The sequence below is a fragment of the Juglans microcarpa x Juglans regia genome, chromosome 7S (assembly GCF_004785595.1).
Source record: "Juglans microcarpa x Juglans regia isolate MS1-56 chromosome 7S, Jm3101_v1.0, whole genome shotgun sequence".
In the NCBI taxonomy this organism is placed as follows: domain Eukaryota; kingdom Viridiplantae; phylum Streptophyta; class Magnoliopsida; order Fagales; family Juglandaceae; genus Juglans; species Juglans microcarpa x Juglans regia.
The window spans coordinates 5,347,283-5,371,290 of record NC_054607.1 but is presented as its reverse complement, the minus strand read 5'-3'; the positions used below and the strand labels follow the sequence as shown (position 1 = coordinate 5,371,290).

General features: G+C 36.6%; 3 protein-coding genes and 1 long non-coding RNA gene across 4 annotated transcripts; 1 reads left to right on the top strand and 3 right to left on the bottom strand.

Annotated features, from left to right (window-relative positions):
* Positions 1-531: 531 nt before the first annotated feature.
* On the bottom strand, positions 532-2,537 carry LOC121240747. Its single transcript, XM_041138286.1, has 2 exons — positions 2,274-2,537; positions 532-834 (listed from the first exon to the last, which is right to left on the bottom strand). The coding sequence occupies exons 1-2, from the start codon at positions 2,535-2,537 to the stop codon at positions 532-534; spliced, it is 567 nt and encodes a 188-aa protein (XP_040994220.1).
* A 1,232-nt stretch (positions 2,538-3,769) lies between these two features.
* Positions 3,770-24,006, bottom strand: LOC121240475. Its single transcript, XR_005935544.1, has 3 exons — positions 23,861-24,006; positions 21,489-21,490; positions 3,770-3,780 (listed from the first exon to the last, which is right to left on the bottom strand). It is a non-coding gene; the product is annotated as an uncharacterized LOC121240475 (long non-coding RNA).
* Positions 6,660-9,649, bottom strand: LOC121240402 (WRKY transcription factor WRKY24-like). Its single transcript, XM_041137850.1, has 5 exons — positions 9,082-9,649; positions 8,451-8,639; positions 7,715-8,352; positions 7,457-7,618; positions 6,660-7,236 (listed from the first exon to the last, which is right to left on the bottom strand). Exons 1-5 carry the CDS (start codon positions 9,439-9,441, stop codon positions 6,831-6,833), a joined length of 1,755 nt encoding a protein of 584 aa, XP_040993784.1. The 5' UTR covers positions 9,442-9,649; the 3' UTR covers positions 6,660-6,830.
* On the top strand, positions 14,595-18,791 carry LOC121240419 (28S ribosomal protein S29, mitochondrial-like). The gene is made up of 8 exons (XM_041137866.1): positions 14,595-14,997; positions 15,115-15,281; positions 16,044-16,255; positions 16,729-16,983; positions 17,129-17,215; positions 17,553-17,725; positions 18,193-18,360; positions 18,487-18,791. The coding sequence occupies exons 1-7, from the start codon at positions 14,657-14,659 to the stop codon at positions 18,311-18,313; spliced, it is 1,356 nt and encodes a 451-aa protein (XP_040993800.1). The 5' UTR covers positions 14,595-14,656; the 3' UTR covers positions 18,314-18,360; positions 18,487-18,791.
* Positions 24,007-24,008: the final 2 nt, after the last annotated feature.

Here is a 24,008-nt window from a genome sequence, read left to right as displayed (position 1 = left end):
CCATAAAAAATGGAGGAGTAAGCTAATCCGACGTCGTCTTCCATAGATAACACATGGGGACCAAACGTAGGCAAGTGGACGAACATAAGCCGCCGCCTTGGTTCTGCTACATCGAAGCTTGAACCAGAAGTCACCGATGTCGCATGACTGTTATGTATTTAATTGTAGCCTAAATTCGTAACATGTAATATCTTGGCAATTTGAGGAGCCAAGTCCTTCCACAAACTCAATGTGTATGAACTTCTGAATTGAATGCATCAAGAATACTGTAGGAAATAAATATAGATATGAAGTAATTGAAATGGACTCAACTACCCACGAACCATCGTGGCCCATCATGACCCACGTGATCTGATAACTCCCTAATTGACTCAGTCTAATACAAACTACAACCCAGCCCACTACTTGAACGCAAAAGACATAAATGACCTTGAACAATATAATTAAAGACACAATACATATATATCCTAAACAAATCAAAACTTCAGACATCACCCTACAAGCACGCCGCACCTAACAACACTCTCCCCCTCAAAAGATCTTGCCCACATGCTCGGGGTAGTGTCGTTTCATCATCAAGGGATCTTCCCACGTTGCATCATCTGCCTTCGCACCCTTCCACTGAACCAATACCTCAACGCCAGCACTGCGGCCCATCTTCAAGAGTCTTCTCTGCAACACCATTTCTGGTTCGGGTGCTAGGGTTCCCTCGGGCATGACTTGAGAAAGATGAGGGATCGGTTGGACCTGAGCCTTGAGCTTCCTTTTAAGACACGATACATGGAAAGTAGGGAAGATTTGTGAATCCCTGGGTAAATCGAGCCTATATGCAACCTGTCGACCAATCTATCCACCACTACCATTATCACAGTACGTCCCCTGATGGTGGCAATCCTTCTATAAAATCCATGCCAATATCCACCCAATTTTTCTCTGGTATTGGAAGAGGTTGAACCAAACTTATTGGATGGAAGGTTTCAACCTTATTCCTCTATCAAACATCACACTCCCTAATGAAGGCTCAAACATCACCGTGCTAACCAGGCTAGTAAAACTCATTTTTAACCCTTGCATATGTTTTATATTCTCATGTGTGACCCCCTAATGGACTGTTGTGGAACTGTTGTAGGATCTACTGCTGAAAATGCACCAGGGTTCTTAAATGCAACATACCCTTACAAAAGAGTAGCTCATTGCAAAACTGGTACAAAGATGGGTCCAAGGTTCCCTGATGGCAGTGGCTAATAAGCTTCTGCAATAGGGGGTCTTAGGGGTAAGACTTCCTCAACTCCTCCATCCATTTAGCTTGTATCATACTAGTTGCCTGTACTGCCATGGTTGTTGGTTTGGATTGAGTGTGAGAGTTGGTTTGGTTGTTGGTTAGACTGCTATGGTTGTGATCTGGTTGTGACTGTGGAGTTATGGTTGTTGGAGTTGGTTTGGGATTTTCTGTGTAAGGGAATTGGGATGAGGCGTATGCTATGTATTTGTTTTTTGCCACTCTTGTATTCAACTGTAAAATCTAACCCAAGCAAATTTGAGACCCACTTTTGTTGGGCTGGAGTCCCAACCCTTTGCTCCAATAAATACTTTAACGCCCGCTAATCAGTGTGTACCTGGAAGGTTTGTCCCAATAGATAAGTGCCTCAACTTCCTAATTGCCATTACGAGTGCAAGTAATTCCTTTTCGTAAGTCGATAGAGCCAAACTTCTTCCCTTCAAAGCCTGACTAAGATAGGCAATGGGTTGTCCTTCCTGCATCAATATTGCCCCAAGTCCTTCCCCTGACACATCACACTCTATTACAAAGGCCTTAGTAAAGTCTGGTAAACGTAACACTGAATGGTTTATCATGGCCTCCTTAAGCTTAGTAAAGCCTGTTGAGCCTTATCTATTTAGCAAAAAAAATCCTTTTTGAGCAAAGGTGCGAGTGGTGTTGCAATGTTCCCATAGCCTTGTACAAACTTTCGATAGTAACCAGTGAGTCTCAAGAATCCCTGTAGGGCTTTAAGATCCTTAAGCACTATCTAGTTCTGCATTGCTAAGATTTTCTGTGGGTCAACTTTAACTCATTCCTTCGATATAAGATGCCCTAAATACTCCACTTTGCTGCTGCCAAAAATGCATTTCGAGGCCTTTGCAAAGAATTGATGAGATTGCAAAATCTCTAAAATAGTGCGTAAGTGCTGTAAATGTTCCTACAAAGACTTGTTGTAAATTAAAATATCATCAAAGAAAACCAACATGAACCTCCTCAAATAGGGACGAAACACCTCATTCATCAATTCTTGGAAGGTTGATGGAGCATTGGTAAGGCCGAATGGCATCACCAAAAACTCATAGTGACCCTCATAGGTCCTAAAAGCAATCTTCAGAATATCCTTAGGATTAATCCTGATCTGGTGGTATCTCGAGCACAGATCCAGCATAGAGAAAATTAGAGCCCCATAAAGTTTATCAAGTAGTTCATCAATATTGGGTATGGGATACTTATCCTTCACAATGTCCTTATTAAGGGCACGATAATCCACACACATACGCCATCCTCCATTAGCTTTTCTCACCAGAAAGACTAGAGATGAATAGGGGCTTTGAGTCTTTTACTACTCCTTATGATACCACTTTTAAGCATTTCTGCCACCAGCCTTTCAATCTCTTCTTTTTGATAGTATGGGTACTCGTAGGCCTCACACAAGTAGGTTTAGAACCTAGGTGTAGCTATATTTTGTGGTCATGGCTCTGAGGTGGAGGCAGATCACTTGGTTCATCAAAGATACCTTTAAACTCCTCAAGTACATACTGGACCGCAACTGGAACACAATTCTTAGAAGTATTTTCGGTCTCTTCTAATACCTACAACCAAATTCCCTTTGTCAATTTTTTCTTTAATCCCTGAACATGATCTTCCTCTTATAATACTTGGACTGGCAGTTGTATTCCCTTTAATGTAACAACGACACCTTCGAAATTAAATTCCATACTTGAATTTGTAAAATTCCATAAAACAAATCCGTGTCCCTTAACCAATCCATACCCAAAACTACATCACAACCCCTAGAACCAACAAGTAGAGGTCAGATTTAGTGTGTAAAATTTGCAACTTGAGTGGGACAACCCTACATAAACCAAGATAAGGAAGGCTAGCCCCATTAGCCACTTTGATTAACATGTTTTAGTGGCCAATGAACTTTCCATAGCATGTAAAGAAATACCTAACAACTCACCTACTTCCCCTTCCTCTTTCTGCTCTTCTATTGACTATATAATTGCTAAGGTTCCTTCAGTTTCCTCTTCCCTCTCTTCTTCCTCCCCCATCCCCTCCAATAAGAATAGTTTGGGTCAGTTACACTTATGGCCTGAATGGAACTTTTCATCACAATAATAACACAACCCCCTCTCTCTCCTTTGTTGTATTTGTGTAGGAGACATTCTCCTAATAGGTAAGGTTAATTTTCAGTTTGCATTGAGGAATCTGGGATTAGTGTTTGTGGGTGGAGGTGGAAGTCTTAGGATAGGTGTGGGTGCTAGTAATATGTGGTTTTGATGCAGGAAGGATTGGTTAAGTGAAAATTTTCTAGTCTCATGTCCCTAACTCCTTCTTATCACTTCCTCTTCTTGTAATCTGGCCAACCCAAAGGCAGCAAATAAAGTAGTGGGTTTGAACATGGATATAGTGATTCTAAGATCTTCTCTAAGGCCACTAATAAAAGTGTTGATTCAGAATTCCTCCGTAAGGCCGATAATTCTATTAGATAAAACCTCAAACCTCACTTGGATCCCCTCACTACCTTCCAACAACGGATTCCCATTGAATTTAAAAGCATTACCTGATGAACTTTCTACCATTTTGATTTCCAACTGTGACTGCCAACTGATCGTAACTAGTTACAAGATTGTTAAGCTGTTGCAGGATCACCTCTAATATTTGCTTCTGTCTCTCCTACTCATCCTTCAACTGGACAGATTCTCCTTTCAAAGACGACACAACCTCAGCCAACTGAGCGAAACAGGTCCCTTTAGCCATGTCACAGGAGCGCGGCTCTGAGACCGTTGTTATATATTTAATTTTAGCCTAAATTCATAATATGTAATATCCTGGCAATTCGAGGAGCCAAGTCCCTCTTCAAACTCAATGTGTATGAACTTTTGAATTGAATGCATTAAGAATACTGTCAGAAATGGACTCCACTACCCATGAACCATCGTGGCCCATCATGACCCACGTGATCTAACAACTCCCTAATTGACTCAGTCTAATACAAACTGCAACCCAGCCCACTACTTGAATGTAAAAGACAGAAATTACTTTGAACAATATAATTAAAGACACAATACATATATATCCTAAACAAACCCTAACTTCAGACATCACCCAACAAGCACACCACACCTAACAATGATCCACCTTTGACCATGACGAAGTAAGCGAATCGAACGGGCATAATTAGTTCGAAAGAAGTGGGCACGTTGGCATCAATAGGTAAAGAACAAAAAGAATATGATTGCCAAGCGCCGAGGGGAAATGGTTAGCAGAGGTTGGGATTTGGGAATAAGAATGAGTTTGGAGGGTAAAATGAGAATTAGGTTATTTGGTTGCCAAAATGAGTTCAACTCGTCTTAAATTAAGAAAAATGATACTTGCAGTCATAAAGTACATAAGCGTCGCACACTCATTTTGAAAAAAGTGAGTAAATACGATATTCATATGAAAAAAAAACTAATTTTTGCAAGCCTAGGACTATATTTAACATTACTCAAAAATTAAATACATTTCAATCTACTTCATACGTTCAAACACATATTTTATTCTATTTACATTTAAATACATTTTAATAAAATCTACAAAACATTACTATTTACAAATCAACTCAAATCATTTGAGATTATCTCAACATCTAAACACAGTCTCAAGAGTAGAAGTAGGAGTAGAAGATAGATGCCATAGAAATGTATAATTTGGAGCTAAACTCCCCGAAACAAAAGGGACCAACAAGTGGCATAACTAACGAAGAATGGTTGAGGAGATCACAAAAAAAAAAACAAAAAACAAAAACAAAACAAAACAAGAAAAACAAAAATTGGGAATTGACGGAAACAAAAAAGGAACTCAATAGGGGACATAAAACAACAAATATCAACTCTAAGAAATATGGTACAATCGTAATAAATCTTATAAAAATAAATTTATAAATTGATGTAATTCATATGATATATTAGATCTATTATATAATAAAAATAAATTTACAATATAAAGTACTATATTAATTTATTTTTGTAGAATTATCACTAAAAGTATTTATTATTAGACAACAACTTTAGGCAGGTCGGTGATAAGTTTCAATTCACACTAGCAAATCACAAGCTGCCACGTAGGAGATGAGCAAATTACAACATAGACTCATACACAGGTAATTATTATTATTTTACAGTTCTAATCTTACCCCACCCTCCCCCGCTCTCTCTCTCTCCAATTTTCCAGCAAAAGGTCCCAGGACTTGAATTCTCAATTTCCGAGTCTTTTTGAAGCGATAGAACAACACGAAACAACCGTAAACCAGAAAATTATTATAGGAGGATATATATCATATAGGGGTGTATAATGACGAAATAATCGCTGAAGTAGTAGTAATCGTATAGAGGGGGGAAAAAAGGGCAGAGCTCGCCCTTATTGACTTTCTGCACTTCTATATCTGTATTTGCTGGATTTATTGTTGACGCCGTTGTTCATTTTGATTATAACAGTTTTTGTCGAGATTTCTTACGCATACATTATCATCAGCTCTTTGTAAATGGGTATTTTTGGGAAGGGGGGCCTCTTCTTTATAATACAATAGCCAATAGGAGCGGGGATGTGTATGGGACGTGATTATCTAATGCCAGATCTATTCTTCACTTCGTAAAAATCACACGTGTTACAACTCTATTGGAAGGTGTAAATGCACTCTATACACTCATCGTAAATAAACATACATGCATGTAGGTGGGTGGTTTTTTGGGAAAAAAAGAATATGCAGCTTGACCAACAAGTAAAATGTCTCATTCTTATCATTATTATTTGAACTACGAATCATCAATGTCTGTACTGTGAATGTAGACGAAGGTTAGTACAGTAATTTCACCAACAAAGATAAAGATGGGCCACGGCACCAACCCCGAAGGTCCATCCCGTCGCCCCTAGCCACCAAAACCAACCAATTCGCCAGCAGAGCACTACCAGTTAGCTGCACATATTTGACCATTCAAACCTCCTCTCAGATTCCAAGTACAATGACAAATCCAACCTCTAATTTCAAACATCATGGCTTCGGGCACCAAGATTAACGGACATTTGTTTAATAAAATAATACGAATTGAATATGAAAATAATTTTTGTGAGACAAATAATTTTATTCTTATCTAAAAAAATGTAATAAAAAAATTATGTGTTAATACGACAGTTTGGTACGCCAAATTACTTATATCTAGCTAATTCCATTTTTCTAGGAGAAACAAACAATAAAACAACAGCCACGTTTTGATTCATCCTTTACTAGGAATGAATGAAAAGAGATACAAAAAGTGATTTTTCAGGCTATCAAGTTTTCTCCCCAAAAGAACCCACCCCCCCCCCCCCCCCCAAAAAAAAAAAAAAAAAAAACAAAAACAATCAAAGAATAAAGTTGGGAATCTTGTCTATAACATACATTTTTTGGATGTACAAAACCAATATCCCTGTGGGAATATACACCAACAAAAACAAACAAACAAACAAAAATTGCAATAAATTAATGAACCTGTGCTTCATTTTTATTGTTTTGATCCTTCTCCTTCAAAGTCCAACCCTTGCAAAACTATGCAAGCAATGATTCGAAGAACAGGTCATCCCTTGGTTCTTCTTTGGCTCTTGAATACACATTGTCTGTGTCTTGAGGCTGGTTCATGTACGAATCGATTGCGTTTTCAAATCCCGATAATCCGTGACTCCCAGGGCTCTGCAACATCTCCAGGGTGAAGGGTGCTTGCCCCTCAGATGTTGGTAGTCTCGGCCTAAATGCTGCGGTGGCTGCAATGTTGTTATTGTTGTTCTTGTTGCTTTGCAAAGGCGGCCTATTAGAATGGCTGCCACTGCCACGGGCTGCGGGAACATCATGGTTGTGCTTTCCCTCATAGGTTGTGATCACTGCCCTTAGATCATGAGAGGCTCGCTCAACATGCTTTCTCACCGGACATTCTGGGTGTGTGCACTTGTAGTAGCTCCTATCATTCATGCAAAAGTAGATCAGAAGATTTGAAACACTCCAAAAGTAATTTAAGGCCAACTAGATGAGATATCTAATGCTAAGCAAAACAAGACCAAGACTTTGAGGTTGCAAGTGCAGCATAGAGCTAGGGATTCAAGCACTAGAACTTTGAATGCAAAACACTTTTTTCCAGGAGTTTGACAAAGTATTGAGAGTAAATGAAAAGTAAGAGTTACCTAGGATTTGGGTTTCCCTTGACCACTTTCTGCCCATATTTCCTCCATCTGTATCCATCGTCTAGAATATCTATATCACTAGTTGTCTGCACTACTACTCTAGGTTCTCTCACTGTTCTGCTCCCAGCTACCGAAAGACCTTCATTTTCACCCTCCTGTTTCCTGCAAAATTAACCCAAAAAACAAACAAGATTAACCCACCAAACGAACCCTAAACACAAGAAAATACTTCTACACAAACTAGGCTATAACGCTAACCATCTTTTGGCATTAGGCTCATCTTCATCAAAGTCATCTCCTCCGGACTTAGACTTCTGAGAATTCTGGTCAAAATCCTCATCTCCCATGGATATTGAAGAGTTCTCCGGGGTCCCGACCGAATCCATGTGTCCGTTGCCATGTGTGGCAAATGACTGATCAGGAATTTCAGTGGGGGCAGAATTAGAAGCCTGAATTGAATGAGAAGAAGCTGATGATCTCCTGGTAGACTGAGGCTTGGGATGGTTATGACTCCCCTTGTACACTATCTCAGTAATCTGCCCATCTAAGGACATCTCAACTTTCTTCTTTGTTGGGCAATTGGGATATGTGCACTTGTAATAACTTCTTGGATTTTCGCTTCCTTTAACTTGCTTTTGACCATATTTTCTCCAATTGTATCCGTCACCAGACTTTTTGCTGAGAGACTGAGCCTGCTGGTGGCAGCTGCCATAATCTGATTGGAACCCCCCGTCGTTGTTGCTCTGAGTGTTGTTGGTTTGTATGGTGGCAATCTCAGGGGAGTAGCTCTGGCTGCTCTGCAGAGAACCGAATTCGTGTTTTACTGTACTCTTCTTCCCCGAGGAAAAATCAGCCTGCTTGGAGGGATCCTGGAAACTCCATGCTTGCCGCTGTGCCTGTAAAAGTTTTTTGACAAACAAAAAGATTGTTAATTTATGACCAAAGCGAAGAAAACAAGAAACCTGGACACGATATGATGAAATTTATTATATACAGTTTGAATTGTGGTATTTGAGGACTGAAAATTTGTCGTTGATGATGACAATGGAGGCCTTTGTTGGGTTTGGAAAGAGAAATCGTAGTTATTGTCTTCCTTCTTAACATTCTGCTGGCTGTTGCCAAAATTGCTCTTCCACTCGCAGGCCTGAGCTGGGAATGTTCCAGTAGTTGGAGATGGCAGAATCTGTATACAGAAGAAGAAAAGAGAAAAACACATATAACAATTATAACAACAAACTTAAAAAAGAATGATAAAATTCAATCAGATAGATGGGAAGATAGATGGGAACAAACAAGCCCATTGGTTAATTTAGGAGCAGATATCAAAACAAACTGAAAACGGAAGTTTAGAAACAAATAATCCTGATTGCTTATAAACATGAATTATTTTTTCAAAGTGTTTTGGTCCCGAAGAAAATGAAGAAACGCTCAAAGTCAACTGAGTCATGCACAATAATTTGTCTGAGTTGAGTTGAGATATTCCTTCATTTCCTTTTTTTGTTTTTCGTCAGAACCAAACAGCATAAAAGCTCGGCCTTCAAACATAATTACCTCAATTTTCTCAACAGCCAAACACAAATTTACCACAGAAAACAAATAGAGAAACTTTGCTCCATAACACTTACGTTATAAGAGTTGAGAAGAACAGGGGAGTCCAAGAGCTCAGCTGGGCTCAACCCAGCAGGGATAGAGAAATAGGAAGAGGGAGACACAGAAGGTGGAGAAATGGGCAGCGAAGGAGGTGGAGTCGACTTGAACTTGGGAACACCCGACCCAGTTCTCTCGGCTACCCGATCAGACAACCCACGATGCTTATTATTCTCTGTACCTGCGGTATTGTTGTTTTGGTTTTCATCATAGTAGGCCGAGGCAAGAAGGTCGGAGAAGGAGGAGGTCATGAACGGGTGGTGGTTGGTTGTCGAGAAAGTAAAGCTTGATTGTTGGGAGTTAGCCGAGGTGTCCAAGCTCCCGGAAGAGGAGGCCATAAAAAGGGGAGCAGGAAGTCTTATTAGAGAGAGAGAGAGAGAGAGAGAGCGCAAAGCAAAAGCTTCAAGGCACAGAAGAAGAGAGGAAAGAGAGGAGGTGAAGAAGATGGTCACGAATTGTGCAATGTGCAAGTCTCTTATGTCTTTTTTGTTTTTTTCCAATGTGGGAAGGAGCTTTCCGAGAAACTGAGGGCGAGGCTTGACTCTCGAAATCGAAAGCTTTGTTTTTTTTTTTTTTTCGCCAAGTATTACAAAAATAAGGTTGTTTGTTTGGGTCAAAACTCGTGGGTTTGAAAGGGTGGCGGCTAAGCCACTGAGATATCTTTCGCATGGCGTACAAACGAGGAAGCCCCATGTTTTGGGCAGCTGGGGTTTGGAGTAAGAGACGATGCTTTGTTCTTAGCTTGCCTGCTTGCATACGTGTCAGTCAGATAATGATTGTCTCCTTCGTCTGGTTTGTACTTTCTCCGTTCATTACTAAATATTGACTATTTTTAGGCTTTGTTTCTTTCTTTCTCTCCAAGCCTTCTGCTTTTAACAGTTAGTTAATCCCTCGTCTCTCTCGGCTCTATGCTTTTTGTTACTATTTTTTACTGTTTTTATCATTTTTGTTTCCCAATATCTAACAGAGTTTTAATTTTTAACTTCTCTCAACTCATTATTATAATTTTTTTAAATTTTAACATAAAATATAATAAATAATTTAATTTTTTTAAATTTTAAAATAATAATAATATTATTAAAAAAATAATATTCTAACAATATTTTATCATCTCAACTCAACTCAACTTATTTCAATATCTAAACATAACCTAAATATAAAAGTGGTTAGGAACCGACAGTAAAGTGAAAATGAATCAGATTGTTGATAATTGGTTTGGTATTCGTCTAAATAAACTCGAACAGAATTCAATTTATAAAAAAAAAATACGACTGTAAAAGTAGATATTCGCTCGATTAGTAACAAATAAATTCAACTAAACTTGGCTAAAGTTCGTGAAGACCCACTCTTTTATGTCAATCTAATCATTAGTTCGACTCAATTAAAACTAATTCATATATTTATAAATATATACATACACCTATATGTATATATATACATAAATATATATGTATTAGCTAATAATAAGGATATCACTTTTATAATTAAATATATAATATGTAACCTTATTACTTATGTCTATATGTTGAATATACTTCATAGTTATATTTTATAATTTTTACAATAATTAATCGATAAGATTTAATAATTTCATATTTTAGTATGTGGAACCATATATGAAATAGATATATATATATATATATATATATATATATATATTACATGTATGTATTAATAATTTGTGTATGCATATAATATATTGTTATTATGAATAAATATCAACTAGTTAAATATTAATTTTTTAAAATTTTTTAAAATTTCATAATTCAATAGAGATTACTTTTAATTGTACAAATTTAATATTAAATTTTTATTTTTTATTTATTTAATTTATTAATTATTATATCTTATTTCAAAAAAAAAAAAAAAAACAAGTCGAGCCAAACTCCTTTTTGGGACGGGTTAGAATATAAAATTTAGATTACTAAGTTGAGCTCAAATATTTTAAATCGAGCCGAACTTGACAAGCCAAAATCGACTCGATTACAGCCGTGCCGGGCGGGGACAAACGAATCATGCCACACCATACTTTTACAAAAATAAATATCCATGAAACTATCATATTCAAGGTCAGAAAATGGATTCGGGCATGCAATCATTTTCATAAAATATATAGCTTTCTAACTCTCCCTTTTGTCATATTATTAAAAAAAAATGATAAAAAAAACAATAAATTTCACAATATTTTACACGTTTGTGTTTTAAAATGATGGTTATTTTTATAAAATATATCGTAAAAGTAACATCACTTTATAAAATTATTTTTATTTTAAAATATAATTATAAAATGTGTTCTAAAAAATATTGTGTAGGTATTATTCTTCTGTTATAAATCCTCGGAGTCTCTCTTTCCAAAATATTATGTGGGACTTTAATACAATAAATTTATTTTACGTAGAATTTTGGAGACATTGTCATCCACTTGAGTATTTGCAAAGTGGTACATGTCAAATTGGACATGAACACGCTAAAATTACCGAACTTTAATCAAGTCGATAGATTTGTGTTTTATACCATTTTTTATTAATTAAAAATTCTATTAAGTGATCAATTAAAATTTATTATTTAGTAAAAAAAAAAAAACTTGAGTTAATGAATGCCCTAAACTATTAGAAAGTCCAGAATATTCATTTTAATGGGTTTTAAAAACTTTACATTTTTGGATTTCATCTCTTTTTCTCTTTCCTTGCATGCAAAGTTTTGGTTACGAGGGTATTACCTTGTTCTTTATATTTTATATGTTTAAAAGAGAGATCTGAATGATAAATATCGTAAGATCTATTTGATATGTCTATCTCTTCTCGGGACATGATTTTTCAGATAAGTAATTAAGGGTGTGTGTGGATGTTGAAGTGAGTTGAGTTGTGATAATAAAATATTGTTAGAATATTATTTTTTAATATTATTATTATTTTGAAATTTGAAAAAGTTGAATTGTTTATTATATTTTATATTGAGATTTGAAAAAGTTGTAATAATGAGTTGAGATGAGTTGAGGTGAGTTTAGTATCCAAAAGCATCCTAAAGTATACTTTAGTGATATAAAGTCGTACAATCTAGAAGATCGATCAGACTCATTAACGTGTGAAAGGGGAGAATTATCCCTTCTTAATTTCTTCAATGGACCCAGAAGACAAATGGAATTAGTGGGAAAAGGTTAGACAGTGGGTGGAAGACTCCACAAGATACATGAAAAATGAGAATTTTGGGGTCTCTATCGCCAGCAACATTGAAGACTTTTGGAGATATTTTCTTTTCCAAATACAGCACAGAAAAACAGTTGATCACCCTTTGAACACTCAATTCCGAGGAATCCCAAAGTGAAGGAAGTCCGAAACCTAAACTGGGTTAGGTAGTGTATTACTACAGGATGTAGATTAGGTTTCAACTTCCTTTTGGATAGAACCCACCAAGAGCTTCTCTCTTTTTGGGCTTTTACGTAAAGCTAAAATGGTAGGTAGGTCTACGAGTATCAACACATGTTTTGGGATTAGTCGGGATGCTGTTTTTGAAAACCTGATATCAATAAAAAAAAAATATCAGTATGTATCAATTGATCAGCTGCTTTAACAATGTATCGAATCTTTTAACTCTTTCGAATCCTTTATTAGAATATCTCATAATATTTGTGAATAATAATAAAATAATTTAATTCAAAATATTTTATTTGATTTTAGAAAAAGAGGGAGAAAATTGAATAAAATATTATAAAATTTTTAATATTCATTTTATTTTGAGATTTAAAAAAATTGTATTATATTTTATACTTTGTTTAAAAATTTAGTACAGTTGTAATGATTAATTAATAATTAGATAAAAAAATTAAAAAATATTTGAGTGACGTTTAAAAAAGATATACCTCATATTACTTCGTTACCCAAACAAGATAAGTGTTTTCTGTTTTGGACCAAACACGCATGTAAGGGAGAGAAATCAATAGCATGGTTTCTCTTTTTTAGTATGTGATATTGCAAGTGTCATCGATCAATCCATCCAGTTAAGGAAGACATACTCTCGTTTTTTATAAGGACGATACTACACTCACCGACAAACTCCATCAAGAATATATACCGAACGTGCAAAACATTTTTTTGTTTCTTTTATTAACATTTTTAAAAAAAAAAAAATATTTTCTTAATCATTAAAGGAAAAAAAAAGAAAAGGGTACACTGTTTCGATAGATATTCTTGGTCGGAATATCATTTTCCGATTATAATATCCGGTATTGCATTCTACAACCTTATTTTTAGAGCGTTCATTTGCTTGATTAGATGAGTGGAGCACTATAAAGTAATAAGTGCAGCATTACCAGATCAACGTCAAATTAGGAAATTAATTTTTTTTTTAATGGATGGAGGAGTGAGGAATTTGTGGGCTCCATTATATTCTTTTTAATGTTTTGACTTATATTTAATTGGTTGTTAACTTGGTACTTTTCATTAATGATTTTGTTTGACTGCCCCATTAAAATTTTACAAACTTATTTGATGTAATATTACCTGCTTAATATATTTTATTTAATTCATCCTACAAATAAAAAATAAATAAATAAGAAGGATTCTGAAAGGCTTTTAAGGAGATGTACCTTACGACCACGGCCCACGGGTGATTCACAGATTTTACCTTGCAACACAAGGTGTGGCTTCCTTTGGCTACATACATTTAATGAGATGAATTAAAAATTAAATAAAATATTATTTTTATTTTAAAAGTTAAAAAAATTAAATTATTTATTATATTTTCTATAAAAAAAATTTTAATCCAAATGCACGCTGTAAAATTTTAAAAATAATTTCTCATAGTGTTTCCACATAAGGACAAACTACAAATTTCCAAAAAGTTAATATATATTTATATATATTTATATATTATTACTTAAGTCCCATTTGAATATAAAAAATATTTTATCTCATTTTATTATTATAAATTTTTTAAATTTTTTTTATAAAATATAATAAATAATTCAATTTTTTCAAATCTTAAAATAATTATAATATTAAAGAAACAATATTTTAACACTAGTTTATTTAAGTTTTAATTTTTATATAAAATTATCTTATTTTATTTCACTATCCAAATGAGGCTTTAATATAAATATATTTATAAATAATACTCGATCATTACAAATACTATACAATAATTGATGAGACCCACAACTATCAAATTTATAAAAAGTTAAAACCATCACATCTTACTTCTAAATCCAAACACACGACTTTTTTAAAATCATCTCATCTCATTTCAACTCAACGATCTCACTATTTATTATAAATTATTTCAACTTATCTCATCTTATCTTACTATTCAAATAGGGTATATATTAGATAAGATGAGATAATCTCATCTACCAAACCAAACAAGGCAGTCTCCAAAAGGAAATACTGTTCATAGTTAAATCTGGGCCTGGGCCGATGGTTAACCAAATGTCAGGTAATGGGCCCACCTCCTTTCACTTATCAAGTACCATCATAGTCAGCCCGAAACCACCGAAACGCACCCTCGCAGTGCTGCTCTGAAAAACCTCGAGAAATCTATTTCGGATACTCGGAGAAAATGTTGCGGTGTATTCTTAGAGTCTCAGGCTCAGCAGCGACGAGAAGCTCAATCAGATCCTCTCCAGTCCCAATCTCAGCTCAAAGTTACTCCTCCAAGATCCCCAAGTCCAATGTCGCCACGTCCAAGAAGACTAAGTCCAAGGCCCACGACCACGCCTCCGGTTCCGAAGCCAAAGTCGAAGCCGCTCTTTCCGACGCCCAATCCCGCGCACGTCGCCTCACCGCCGACGAAAAGGACCCGTCCCTAGATTTCGGACCCGACGGTCGGCCCCTGTTCACCTCCACCCCCTCACTCTCCCTCCTCTCCCGGAAAGACGCCTGCTCCTACTTCAAATTCAGGTATACGAATACCAATACTTGCCATCCACGTGTATATACCTATATATCTGTATGTATTGTTTTTCTCTTGCTTGTGATTGGAAAATTCCCTTTTTTTTTTTTTGGATTTTGGATTAGTATGGACGGTTTGAAAACGGCGTTGCCGGAGGGGTTGCCAACGGGGATGGTGAAGGAGTTCGAGGACTCACTCAGACCGGCTTTGCTGGTTCGGCAGAGTTTTTTGGATCTTCGCGATAATTTTAGGCGTATTGTTGATCCTCCATTGCACTTCTCTGACGATAAAGGTGGGTAGTGGTATCACTTTCACTTTTGTTTTTCTCTAAAAAAGAAAGTCAAATGTAATGACGAGTTTCAAATCATAGTAATAATATCTCTTAATGTTAATTAGAACATCTATTATTGAGCTAATTTGGAACTTCAAATATTGTTTTAATTCGAAAAAGCGGAAACGACATAATTCGGAGATGACTGAGGTTTTTGAATATATGAATTTTATTGTACTTACATATTACATTTTATCAACTCGACGTTGACGCTCTCTAGTGGATTTTTATTTTCTCCTAATCAATTTTTATCACTAAGTTGTGCAATGAGATGGAAGGTCTAAACCAGTAATGGTTAGGATTTTAAGATTTCACCTTGCCTTTGCGAAATTTAGAATATCTTGATCCCATCTTTTTTACGGTTAACGAATCTTCATGGTTTAGTGGAAATACGAACTTCTCACCTGGTGTGTACATGTTTTTGGTCTCGTCTTCCAAAAAGGAAAACCCTATGTAGACTAAGTAGAGTATTGAAGTTGCTCAACTCCTTTGAGGAATCTCTTAGCAACCTATTTGACTTAATAAAGGACAGTGTAGTTAGTATATGATCTGGCGCATCCTTTTTTTTCCCCCATTTTAACATTATGTTCTTTTTTCCCAACGTCCAACCATTAATGATATTCTCTTTGTATATGAATCATAAGACGATGGCATGAGCTTGTGAAGTTTATGATAGTTCACATTCAGAAGATGCACTTATGCTGGTAACTATAATCTTTTTAGGTCTCAAACTTAGAAAGCAGATTGTCTTGGATGGTCCTGCTAGCTGTGGGAAGAGTATTGCACTTGCAATGCTTGTTCATTGGGCCCGTGATGAAGGTTGGCTGGTTTTTTATGTACCCAGGGGCCGAGAGTGGACTGACGGTGGATTTTTCTCCAAGAACCCAGAAACAGGTCATTGGGACACACCTCTTCAAGCTGCAAATGTACTCAAGGCAAGAGTGTTACCTTTTTTCTTTTCCCCCTTCATTCAGCCTTGCTTGGGTCTCTGTCAATCTCCAGAACTTATTCTTTTGTTGAGCAGAATTAGATAAACATAAAGATGCTCGTTCCATTTCTTATATTTTCAACACCAGCGATTAGTTCTATGTTTTCGTAGCAGAGTTTGTTGAAGATGTTCAATGTGATGTGGAATATGAACCTTGTTCCATGAGCTAATTGATCCATTTTACTCACTTATGGTAGTTATATTCACCATGAATTGAGTTTTTAGATTAAACATTCTCAATACATATCATTAACATCCGGAGACGGTTCCAATCCCCTTCCTAAAAAAAATAAAATCCTTGTTCCCAATTTTTCTGTAATGGCTCCATACAGTACCTTAGTGGTTCTCATGATCTTTTAAGTTTGTTTTTACCTTTTATTCAGTGGGTCTGCATATTCCTCATGAGTCAGTTATCTCCAGGATTTTCTGAAATGGAATGAATCCCACTTAAAACAATTGCCATGCCAAATTGATGGTCCGATTCCACTGGGAGAGGGTGCTGGTGTTGGATGGTTGAAAGATGTTGATAACATGTCAATGCCCGAAGGTTCTACACTCTATGACCTTGTTAACACAGGTATCAAGCATACGCATGCAGCTGTTGGAGTGGTTGTTCGTTTGAGGAGGGAGTTATCACTTGTGAAAAATATCCCTGTGCTTATAGCAATTGATCAAGTGAGAAACAGTCTCTACTTTCTTGCATCAACTTCAAATGATGCATATTGTCCAGTTCTTTGGGTTAATATTATATATATAGAATTTCTTGTGTATAGTTACCTGGTATATCATTTAACTATACGTTGCTGTTACTTGTCTCCAGTATAACAGCTGGTTCACCTTCAGCGAGTATGAGGAAGCAGTAACTATACGTTCTAGTCGACCAGTGCATGCTAGAGAACTTGCAATGGTTAGTGCCAACTGTTCAGTTTGAATACATCTTGTCGCAACAGCAAATATTAGCGTGCACAAAAATTTCACCAATTCCTCTTTCTAATGGAATTGCATTCTTGCCATTTCTAATGAACTCACTCCTTTAGTTGTTAGCATGTTGGTCGTATCCTTCACGCAAGTGAAAGTTGGTAGCCAAGTTTGTGTTGATTTTGTCCTCAGAAATGAAGATGTTGGCATTTGATTCTCAAGCTTACTCCCTATAGCTCAATCGTCCTATATATATGCTTCCGTAGTGGTACTTGACTTTATGTCAGATATATATGCATTATAAAAGAAATTCTTGTCATTTTCAGGTGAATGCTTTTAGGTCTATGATGCATGATGACATGATGGTGGGTGCTTTCTCTCATTCAACAGCAGTTGGAAAGCTTCGTAAAGACTTACCGGATGTTCCTGTAGATGCTCGTGTTAATTTTCCTCGCTATAGCTTGGACGAAGCAGCAACTGTTTGTCATTATTACCTTAGGTATGCTACAGAAATATACAAGCTTGCTAGGGTTGTGCTGTTGCTAAAATTATCAAGGTGCCAATCTCCAATTGACATAAAGATGTTATGATTACAAAATATAATGATGTGATAAAACAGTAGAATCTAATGTGAGATTTCACTGCCGTTGGATGGTTTGTCCCTGACCTCCAATCAATTGATAGGAGGCCAGTGACCAATTGATTGCCTTTTATCTTGTTCAAGCAGCTACTTGACTTGTCAGATTGCTCTTTGTAGATATCTATGAATGTATCCTACTCTCTAAAGATCATAACATATTATGTCTCAAATTGTTTGGGTTCATTTGGCTCTAATAATCATCTGGAAAAAAAAAACACTATTAAAAAAATAAGGGTAAATGATTGTTTAGATAGCAAAATTTTATGAATTCCTTTTCCCCGAGACTATATTTCAGATTATTGCTTCTTTGTTGTCATGTCTGGCAGGCAAAGACTAGTAAATCGTGAAGTATTCTCAGAAGAAAATTGGAAGAAGGTATACTACTTGTCAAATGGAAATGGAACAGAGATGAGGTGGTTGGTTCCTTTGATGCAGCAGTCGACATAATATACGTCCTCGTCAACCTTTTTTCCTTTAGATGCGCATTCGCAGAGGTGCCTATTTTGCTCCATAGCCTCTGTTTTTTTTAATCTTTTTTTTATAAAACTGTTCTCATCGGATTCTTGCTCCAATGCTGCTATTGGGATGGGAATTCCATTATAATTGATTTGTTTGGTCAGGATCATCTTTTCTAGCCTATGGATTAGAGCTCAAAGAGTCAAAGACAACGATCATATAGACCAGTTAAGATTTGGTAGTTTCTGCTTTGGAGTTAATCCATTTGTGAGTTTTTCTTTTTTTGGCTAAGCCAGTTCTTTTGTTAGCTTTTTTATACACTTCAGTTGTTTAATTTTGTACTAATTTTGTGATTTTGTAATTGCATTGCACATTTTAGTCTTTCTTTTTTCTGTATTAGCCCCTTGTCAGATTTATGCTAAACTTCCATCTGCGGTGGTGATATAACTAAGAGCTGCATATTTTTGCATTGGTTTTGCTACATTTTTCTCATCCAATTGTGTATGTCTTACAAGTTGATCACGATCTTACACAACAACAGAACATTACAGGTGATAACGTGTCGGACCTATGCGAGTAAACAAATTATATAGATTGCTTTCATGCTAATCTAGTCAGTTATTTTCCTTACAAACTCGTGGCTAGAAGGGAGATATTAAAAAGGAATAATAAAAAAAAAAAGGATAAATTCTTAGGGAAATAAAAAGAATTTAGGTTTGAGCTTTACAGCTTTGACAATAAGACTTGCAAGGACTTATTCTGATTCTAAATTCGTCACTTCCTTTCAAATATTTACATTATGAAACCTACATTCGCTGTCTGCTTGAAATATATTGCTATCTTGCCATGAAGTATTTATTCACAGCCAAAGACATATTATAATAATGCTAAATGAAGTTATAGATTGTGCAAGAAAAAATCTATTTATCATTTATTTTTTCATCATATTCTCATTATCTCATAATGTGGCATTAGATTATAGGTTCACAAGTGAAATATAATAAGAGAAATGCTAGTATGTCATCTGAGTTTGCCTCCTTATTTTGACCGCTCATGTATTTAATTCTTTTTTTTTTAACTTAATGATTAATAAAGTGACTTTTATAAATTTGTGCTAGGTAGCACGCACAGCGGTCATTGCTGGGCTACTCATATAATAAATAGTCTCCAATCATCTAATGCCACATCATGGGATGATGAGATGATGATGAAAATTGAGATGATGATTAGCATTATTCATTGTGCAAGCGCAAGATGTTCTTTTTGAAAAAGAGCTAAATTTATTATTAAAAAATTAACTTTTTCTTGTGAAACTCGTATTGATTTATTTTTTTTAAAAGAGTGCGTAGTACTTGCACATTCTACGACTGTAAATATCATTTCTCATATAAATAAAGTATTGAGAGTTTGTCTATAAAAGCCAAATGTGGGAGAATATATTAGAAAATGTCAATTTTCCAATTTCCAGGCATTAATAAATCATAACGAGCACTATCCAACAGTTTTTATAACCAGGGTTTTGAAAAGCATATTCTACTTGGAGGAGAGTTTCAACTTTTTTAACAATATGAGTCTCTTCACACGAATTAAAGTAGAAGGCTGATATAGAGTTACATTCATAGTATGCAGAAACTTATTTAGGGAGGAAGATAGGGGTGATTCCTAATATGCAGTGGGCTTCCAAAGAAGGAAAGCCTATTCCGTTGAACCGCTTGCTACCAAATTAATCGAATGCATCGGATTGGATGCTTCAAAAGGTGAAAGATATGCATCACTGGATAGGTATGGATTGTATGGGTTATGAAGAGCAGTTTTTGGCTTTACTTATTGTTGTTGATGCGGGTCATACACAGTCAAAGAAACCAGGGTAAACAAAACAGTGGGAGCTTAAGCGCCTAACTTGGTCATTGAATTACGAAAGAAGCTCAAGTCGTGAAAGATCAAAAGGTAAGGGGCTTCATAAAGGAAATTGTGTATTGGAACTTTCATGGGTTAAATGAGGCAAATAAGCGACTTCGTATAAAAAATTTGTTGTGAGAGTGGAGGGCAAACATTGTATATTTACAAGAAACTAAGTTGAAAAATGTTTCTAGAAGGTTAATTCGAAGTGTTTGGAGTTGTACCTATGCGGATTGGGTCTTTCTAGCATCGAATGAGGCTTCGGATGGAATCCTAGTGATGTGGGATAAAAGAGTTGTTAAGAAATTGGATGAATTTGTAGGGGAGTATACAGTGGCATGCTCTTTTAAGAGTGTGGCAGATAATTTTGTGTGGATTTTTGCAGGAGTATATGGTCCAAATGTAGACAACGAAAGACGCTTATTATGGGAGGAACTTGCTAGGTTATATAGTTGGTGGGAGCTTCCTTGGTGTATAAGAGGGAATTTTAATGTCATCAGATTTCCTAGTGAATGATCTGGTGAGAGTAGGATGTGCCCAGCTATGACAGAGTTCTCAGATTGTATTTTTTACTTGAATCTGCTAGATATTCCTCTATTGGGGGGCTCTTTTACTTGGTTGAATAATCAGACTTGATCCCGGCTGGACAGATTTCTAATCTCACTGGAGTGGGAGGTGCACTATCCGGAGGTGTCCCAAAAGAGACTGCCACGTCTTTGCTTGGATCATTTTCCTATCTTGTTGGGTTGTGGTGGCATTCGAAATGGCCGCCGATACTTCAAGGTTGAAAACATGTGGCTAAAAAGTGAAGGTTTTGTAGATAAGGTTAGGCAATGGTAGTATTCTTACCAATTCTACGGTAACCTCTCATATATCCTAGTTTGTAAGTTAAAAGCTTTGAAAAATGACCTTAAGCTTTGGAATTCACAATCCTTTGGAGATATAGGGGAGTGAAAGAAACTTATGGCGGAGGAGTTGCATCAGTTTGAGCAGATTCTTGAGGCTAGAGCCCTTTTACCAGAAGAATTATTGCACAAGACAGAGTTGGTTTCAGAATTAGAAAGAGTACTATCCTTAGAGGAGATTTCTTGGCGCCAAAAGCAAAGAGCATTGTGGCTGAAAGAAGGCGACTGGAGCACAAAGTTCTTTCATATAGTTGCTAACTCTCATAGAAGAACTAATACTATTGAAATGCTGAATATTAATGATATGTAGTGCAAGGAGGCCCCTGTGATTAGTGATCATGTGGTGAATTTCAATGAACAACTGCTTATAGAACATGAGGAATGGAGACCAAAGTTGGATGGTCTCGTCTTTGACACTATTGAGCCACAAGAAGTCTTTTGGTTGGAAAGGCCTTCTGAAGATAAGGAAGTGTACGAAGTAGTGAGACGTATGAGTAAAGATAAAGCCCCAGGTCTAGATGGTTTCTCGATGGGCTTCTTCCAACCTTGTTGGGAGGTGGTGAAAGCGAACATAATGAAGGTCTTTAGGGAAGTATCCTCGGTTGGAAAGTTTGAGAAATGCCTAAATGCTACTTTTATTACGCTGATCCCGAAGAAGATTGGTGCGTTGGAGGTTAAGGATTTTCGACCAATTAACCTTGTGAATGGGGTGCATAAAATTATTTTCAAGGTTCTTGCTAACAGATTGGGGGCGGTTTTGGGCAAGATCATCACGAAGCCACAAAATGCATTTGTTAAGGGGCGACAAATTTTGAACTCAGTCCTCATAGTGAACAAGGGTTTGGATAACAGATTAAAGGCTGGCTCCATAGAGATTATTTGCAAACTAGATATAGAGAAGGCATATGATCATGTAAATTGAGATTTTCTCTTGTACTTATTGGGGAGGTGCAGTTTTGGGGCTAGGTGGCGTTTCTGGATGAGTTGGTGCAATAGCACGGCTAGATTCTCAGTATTGATAAATGGTTGTCCTACAGGCTTTTTCAGTAACTCTCGAGACTTAAGGCAAGGAGATCCTTTGTCCCCACTTTTTTGTTATCATTATGGAGGCCTTGAGTAGGATGATATTAGTGGCGGTTACGCATGGGTTTATGGCTGGATTTCAGATTGATGATCCCAACAGGGGCATTATTACTTTATCTCATTTACTTTTTGTAGATGATACGTTCCTATTCTGTGAGGCAGATCATGACCAGTCGAGGGCATTGAAGACTTTGTTATTATGTTTTGAAGCAGCATCAAGCCTAAAAGTTAACTTCGACAAGTCAGAGTTAGTGCTAGTGGGGAACGTGAGTAACACAAGGCAGCTAGCCAGTATTCTTGGGTGCAAGGTAGCTTTTCTTCCCACGACCTACTTAGGATTGCCGTTGGGGGCTGCTGCTAGGGCCTCATCCATATGGGATTCAGTCATAGAAAAGATAGAAATGAAACTAGCAGGATGGAAAAGATTGTATTTATCGAAAGGTGGCCAACTGAATCTCATCAAGAGTACCCTTTCTAACTTACCTACGTACTTCTTATCTTTGTTCCAATTGCCTGCAAGGGTAGCGGCTCAGATTGATAAACTATATCATGATTTCTTATGGAGTGGGATAGGGGATGAATTCAAATTTCACCTGATCAGTTGGGATAAGGTGTGTAGATCAATCTCGTTAGGTGGTTTGGGTATAAAAAATCTAAGAACATTCAATAGGGCCCTACTTGGGAAGTGGCTATGGAGGTATAACACGAAGACAAAAGCTTTATGGAAACTGTTAATTGATTGTAAATATGGAAGCTTATGGGGGGCTGGTGCATTGAAGAGGTAAATGGTGCCAGTGGTGTTAGTTTGGAAACACATTAGGCGTGGGTGGGGGGATTTTAGTAGACATGCTAAATTGGTGTTGGGGAGGGGTTCTCGTATTAAGTTTTGGATGGACATATGGTGTGGGAATGAGGCTCTAAAGAATGCATTTCCAGCAGTTTTCCAAGTGGCACGCAACCAGGAAGCTTCAATGGAGGATCTAATGCTTCTATGAGGGGACCAAGTGCAGTGGAACATCATGTTTAGTAGAGCGGCAAAAGACTGGGAAGTGGACATCTTTGAGACTTTTTTCAGTCTGGTTTATTCTGTGAAGCCGAATAGACAACAAGCTGATAGGATGTGGTGGACTCCTGCGGGTAAGGACATTTTCTCAGTTCGATCATACTATAAGTCCTTTTCCCAAGCCGTTAATATTTCGTTCCTATGAGGAGACTTTGACGAAATAAGGCACCCCCAAAAGCGATCTTCTTTACATGGACATCAGCGTTGGAGAAGATTCTGACTACTGACAATCTGAGGAAGCGTTGGATAGTTACACTAGACTGGTATTGCATGTGCAAGAGATCTGGCAAGTCAATAGAACACCTTCTGCTACATTGCGAGACAACTAGAGCCTTGTGGGTGGAAATCTTTAGCCAGATAGAATTATCCTTTGTTATGCCTGCAACTGTGGTAGGTCTACTGGCCAGCTGGACACTTCCAAGAAGAGTTTAACAAATCAAGACGGCGTGGAAAATGATCTCAATTTGTATTATGTAGTGTATATGACAAGAGCGCAATGATCGAACTTTCGAAAATAATGAGCGGTCTTTGGAGGAACTTAGAACTCTATTTTTCCGTACTTTATGTTTATGGGCCATTGCTCTAGACTTTAATGGCCAAAATTTTCATGACTTCCTAGTTTCCCTTACTTCGACCTAGATAGATCTTATCTCTTGCATATCATCTTGTGTACTTAGATTTTGCCTATCTCTATTTATATAATATCGATTACTTCAAAAAAAAAAAAAAAAAAAGA

What these genes read in the sequence shown, in the direction of transcription:
- LOC121240747 (XM_041138286.1), bottom strand. Translation starts at nt 2,537, where the DNA reads ATGTGTGTGGATTATCGTGCCCTTAATAAGGACATTGTGAAGGATAAG. An exon ending in TCCAAGAATTGATGAATGAG is followed by an intron (nt 835 to 2,273) that starts GTGTTTCGTCCC and finishes ATTGGTCGACAG; the next exon opens with GTTGCATATAGGCTCGATTT.
- LOC121240402 (XM_041137850.1), bottom strand. Translation starts at nt 9,441, where the DNA reads ATGGCCTCCTCTTCCGGGAGCTTGGACACCTCGGCTAACTCCCAACAA. An exon ending in TTCTTCTCAACTCTTATAAC is followed by an intron (nt 8,640 to 9,081) that starts GTAAGTGTTATG and finishes TTCTGTATACAG; the next exon opens with ATTCTGCCATCTCCAACTAC. An exon ending in AAGGGAAACCCAAATCCTAG is followed by an intron (nt 7,237 to 7,456) that starts GTAACTCTTACT and finishes CATGAATGATAG; the next exon opens with GAGCTACTACAAGTGCACAC.
- LOC121240419 (XM_041137866.1), top strand. Translation starts at nt 14,657, where the DNA reads ATGTTGCGGTGTATTCTTAGAGTCTCAGGCTCAGCAGCGACGAGAAGC. An exon ending in TGCTTATAGCAATTGATCAA is followed by an intron (nt 16,984 to 17,128) that starts GTGAGAAACAGT and finishes ACTTGTCTCCAG; the next exon opens with TATAACAGCTGGTTCACCTT. An exon ending in ATGCTAGAGAACTTGCAATG is followed by an intron (nt 17,216 to 17,552) that starts GTTAGTGCCAAC and finishes TGTCATTTTCAG; the next exon opens with GTGAATGCTTTTAGGTCTAT.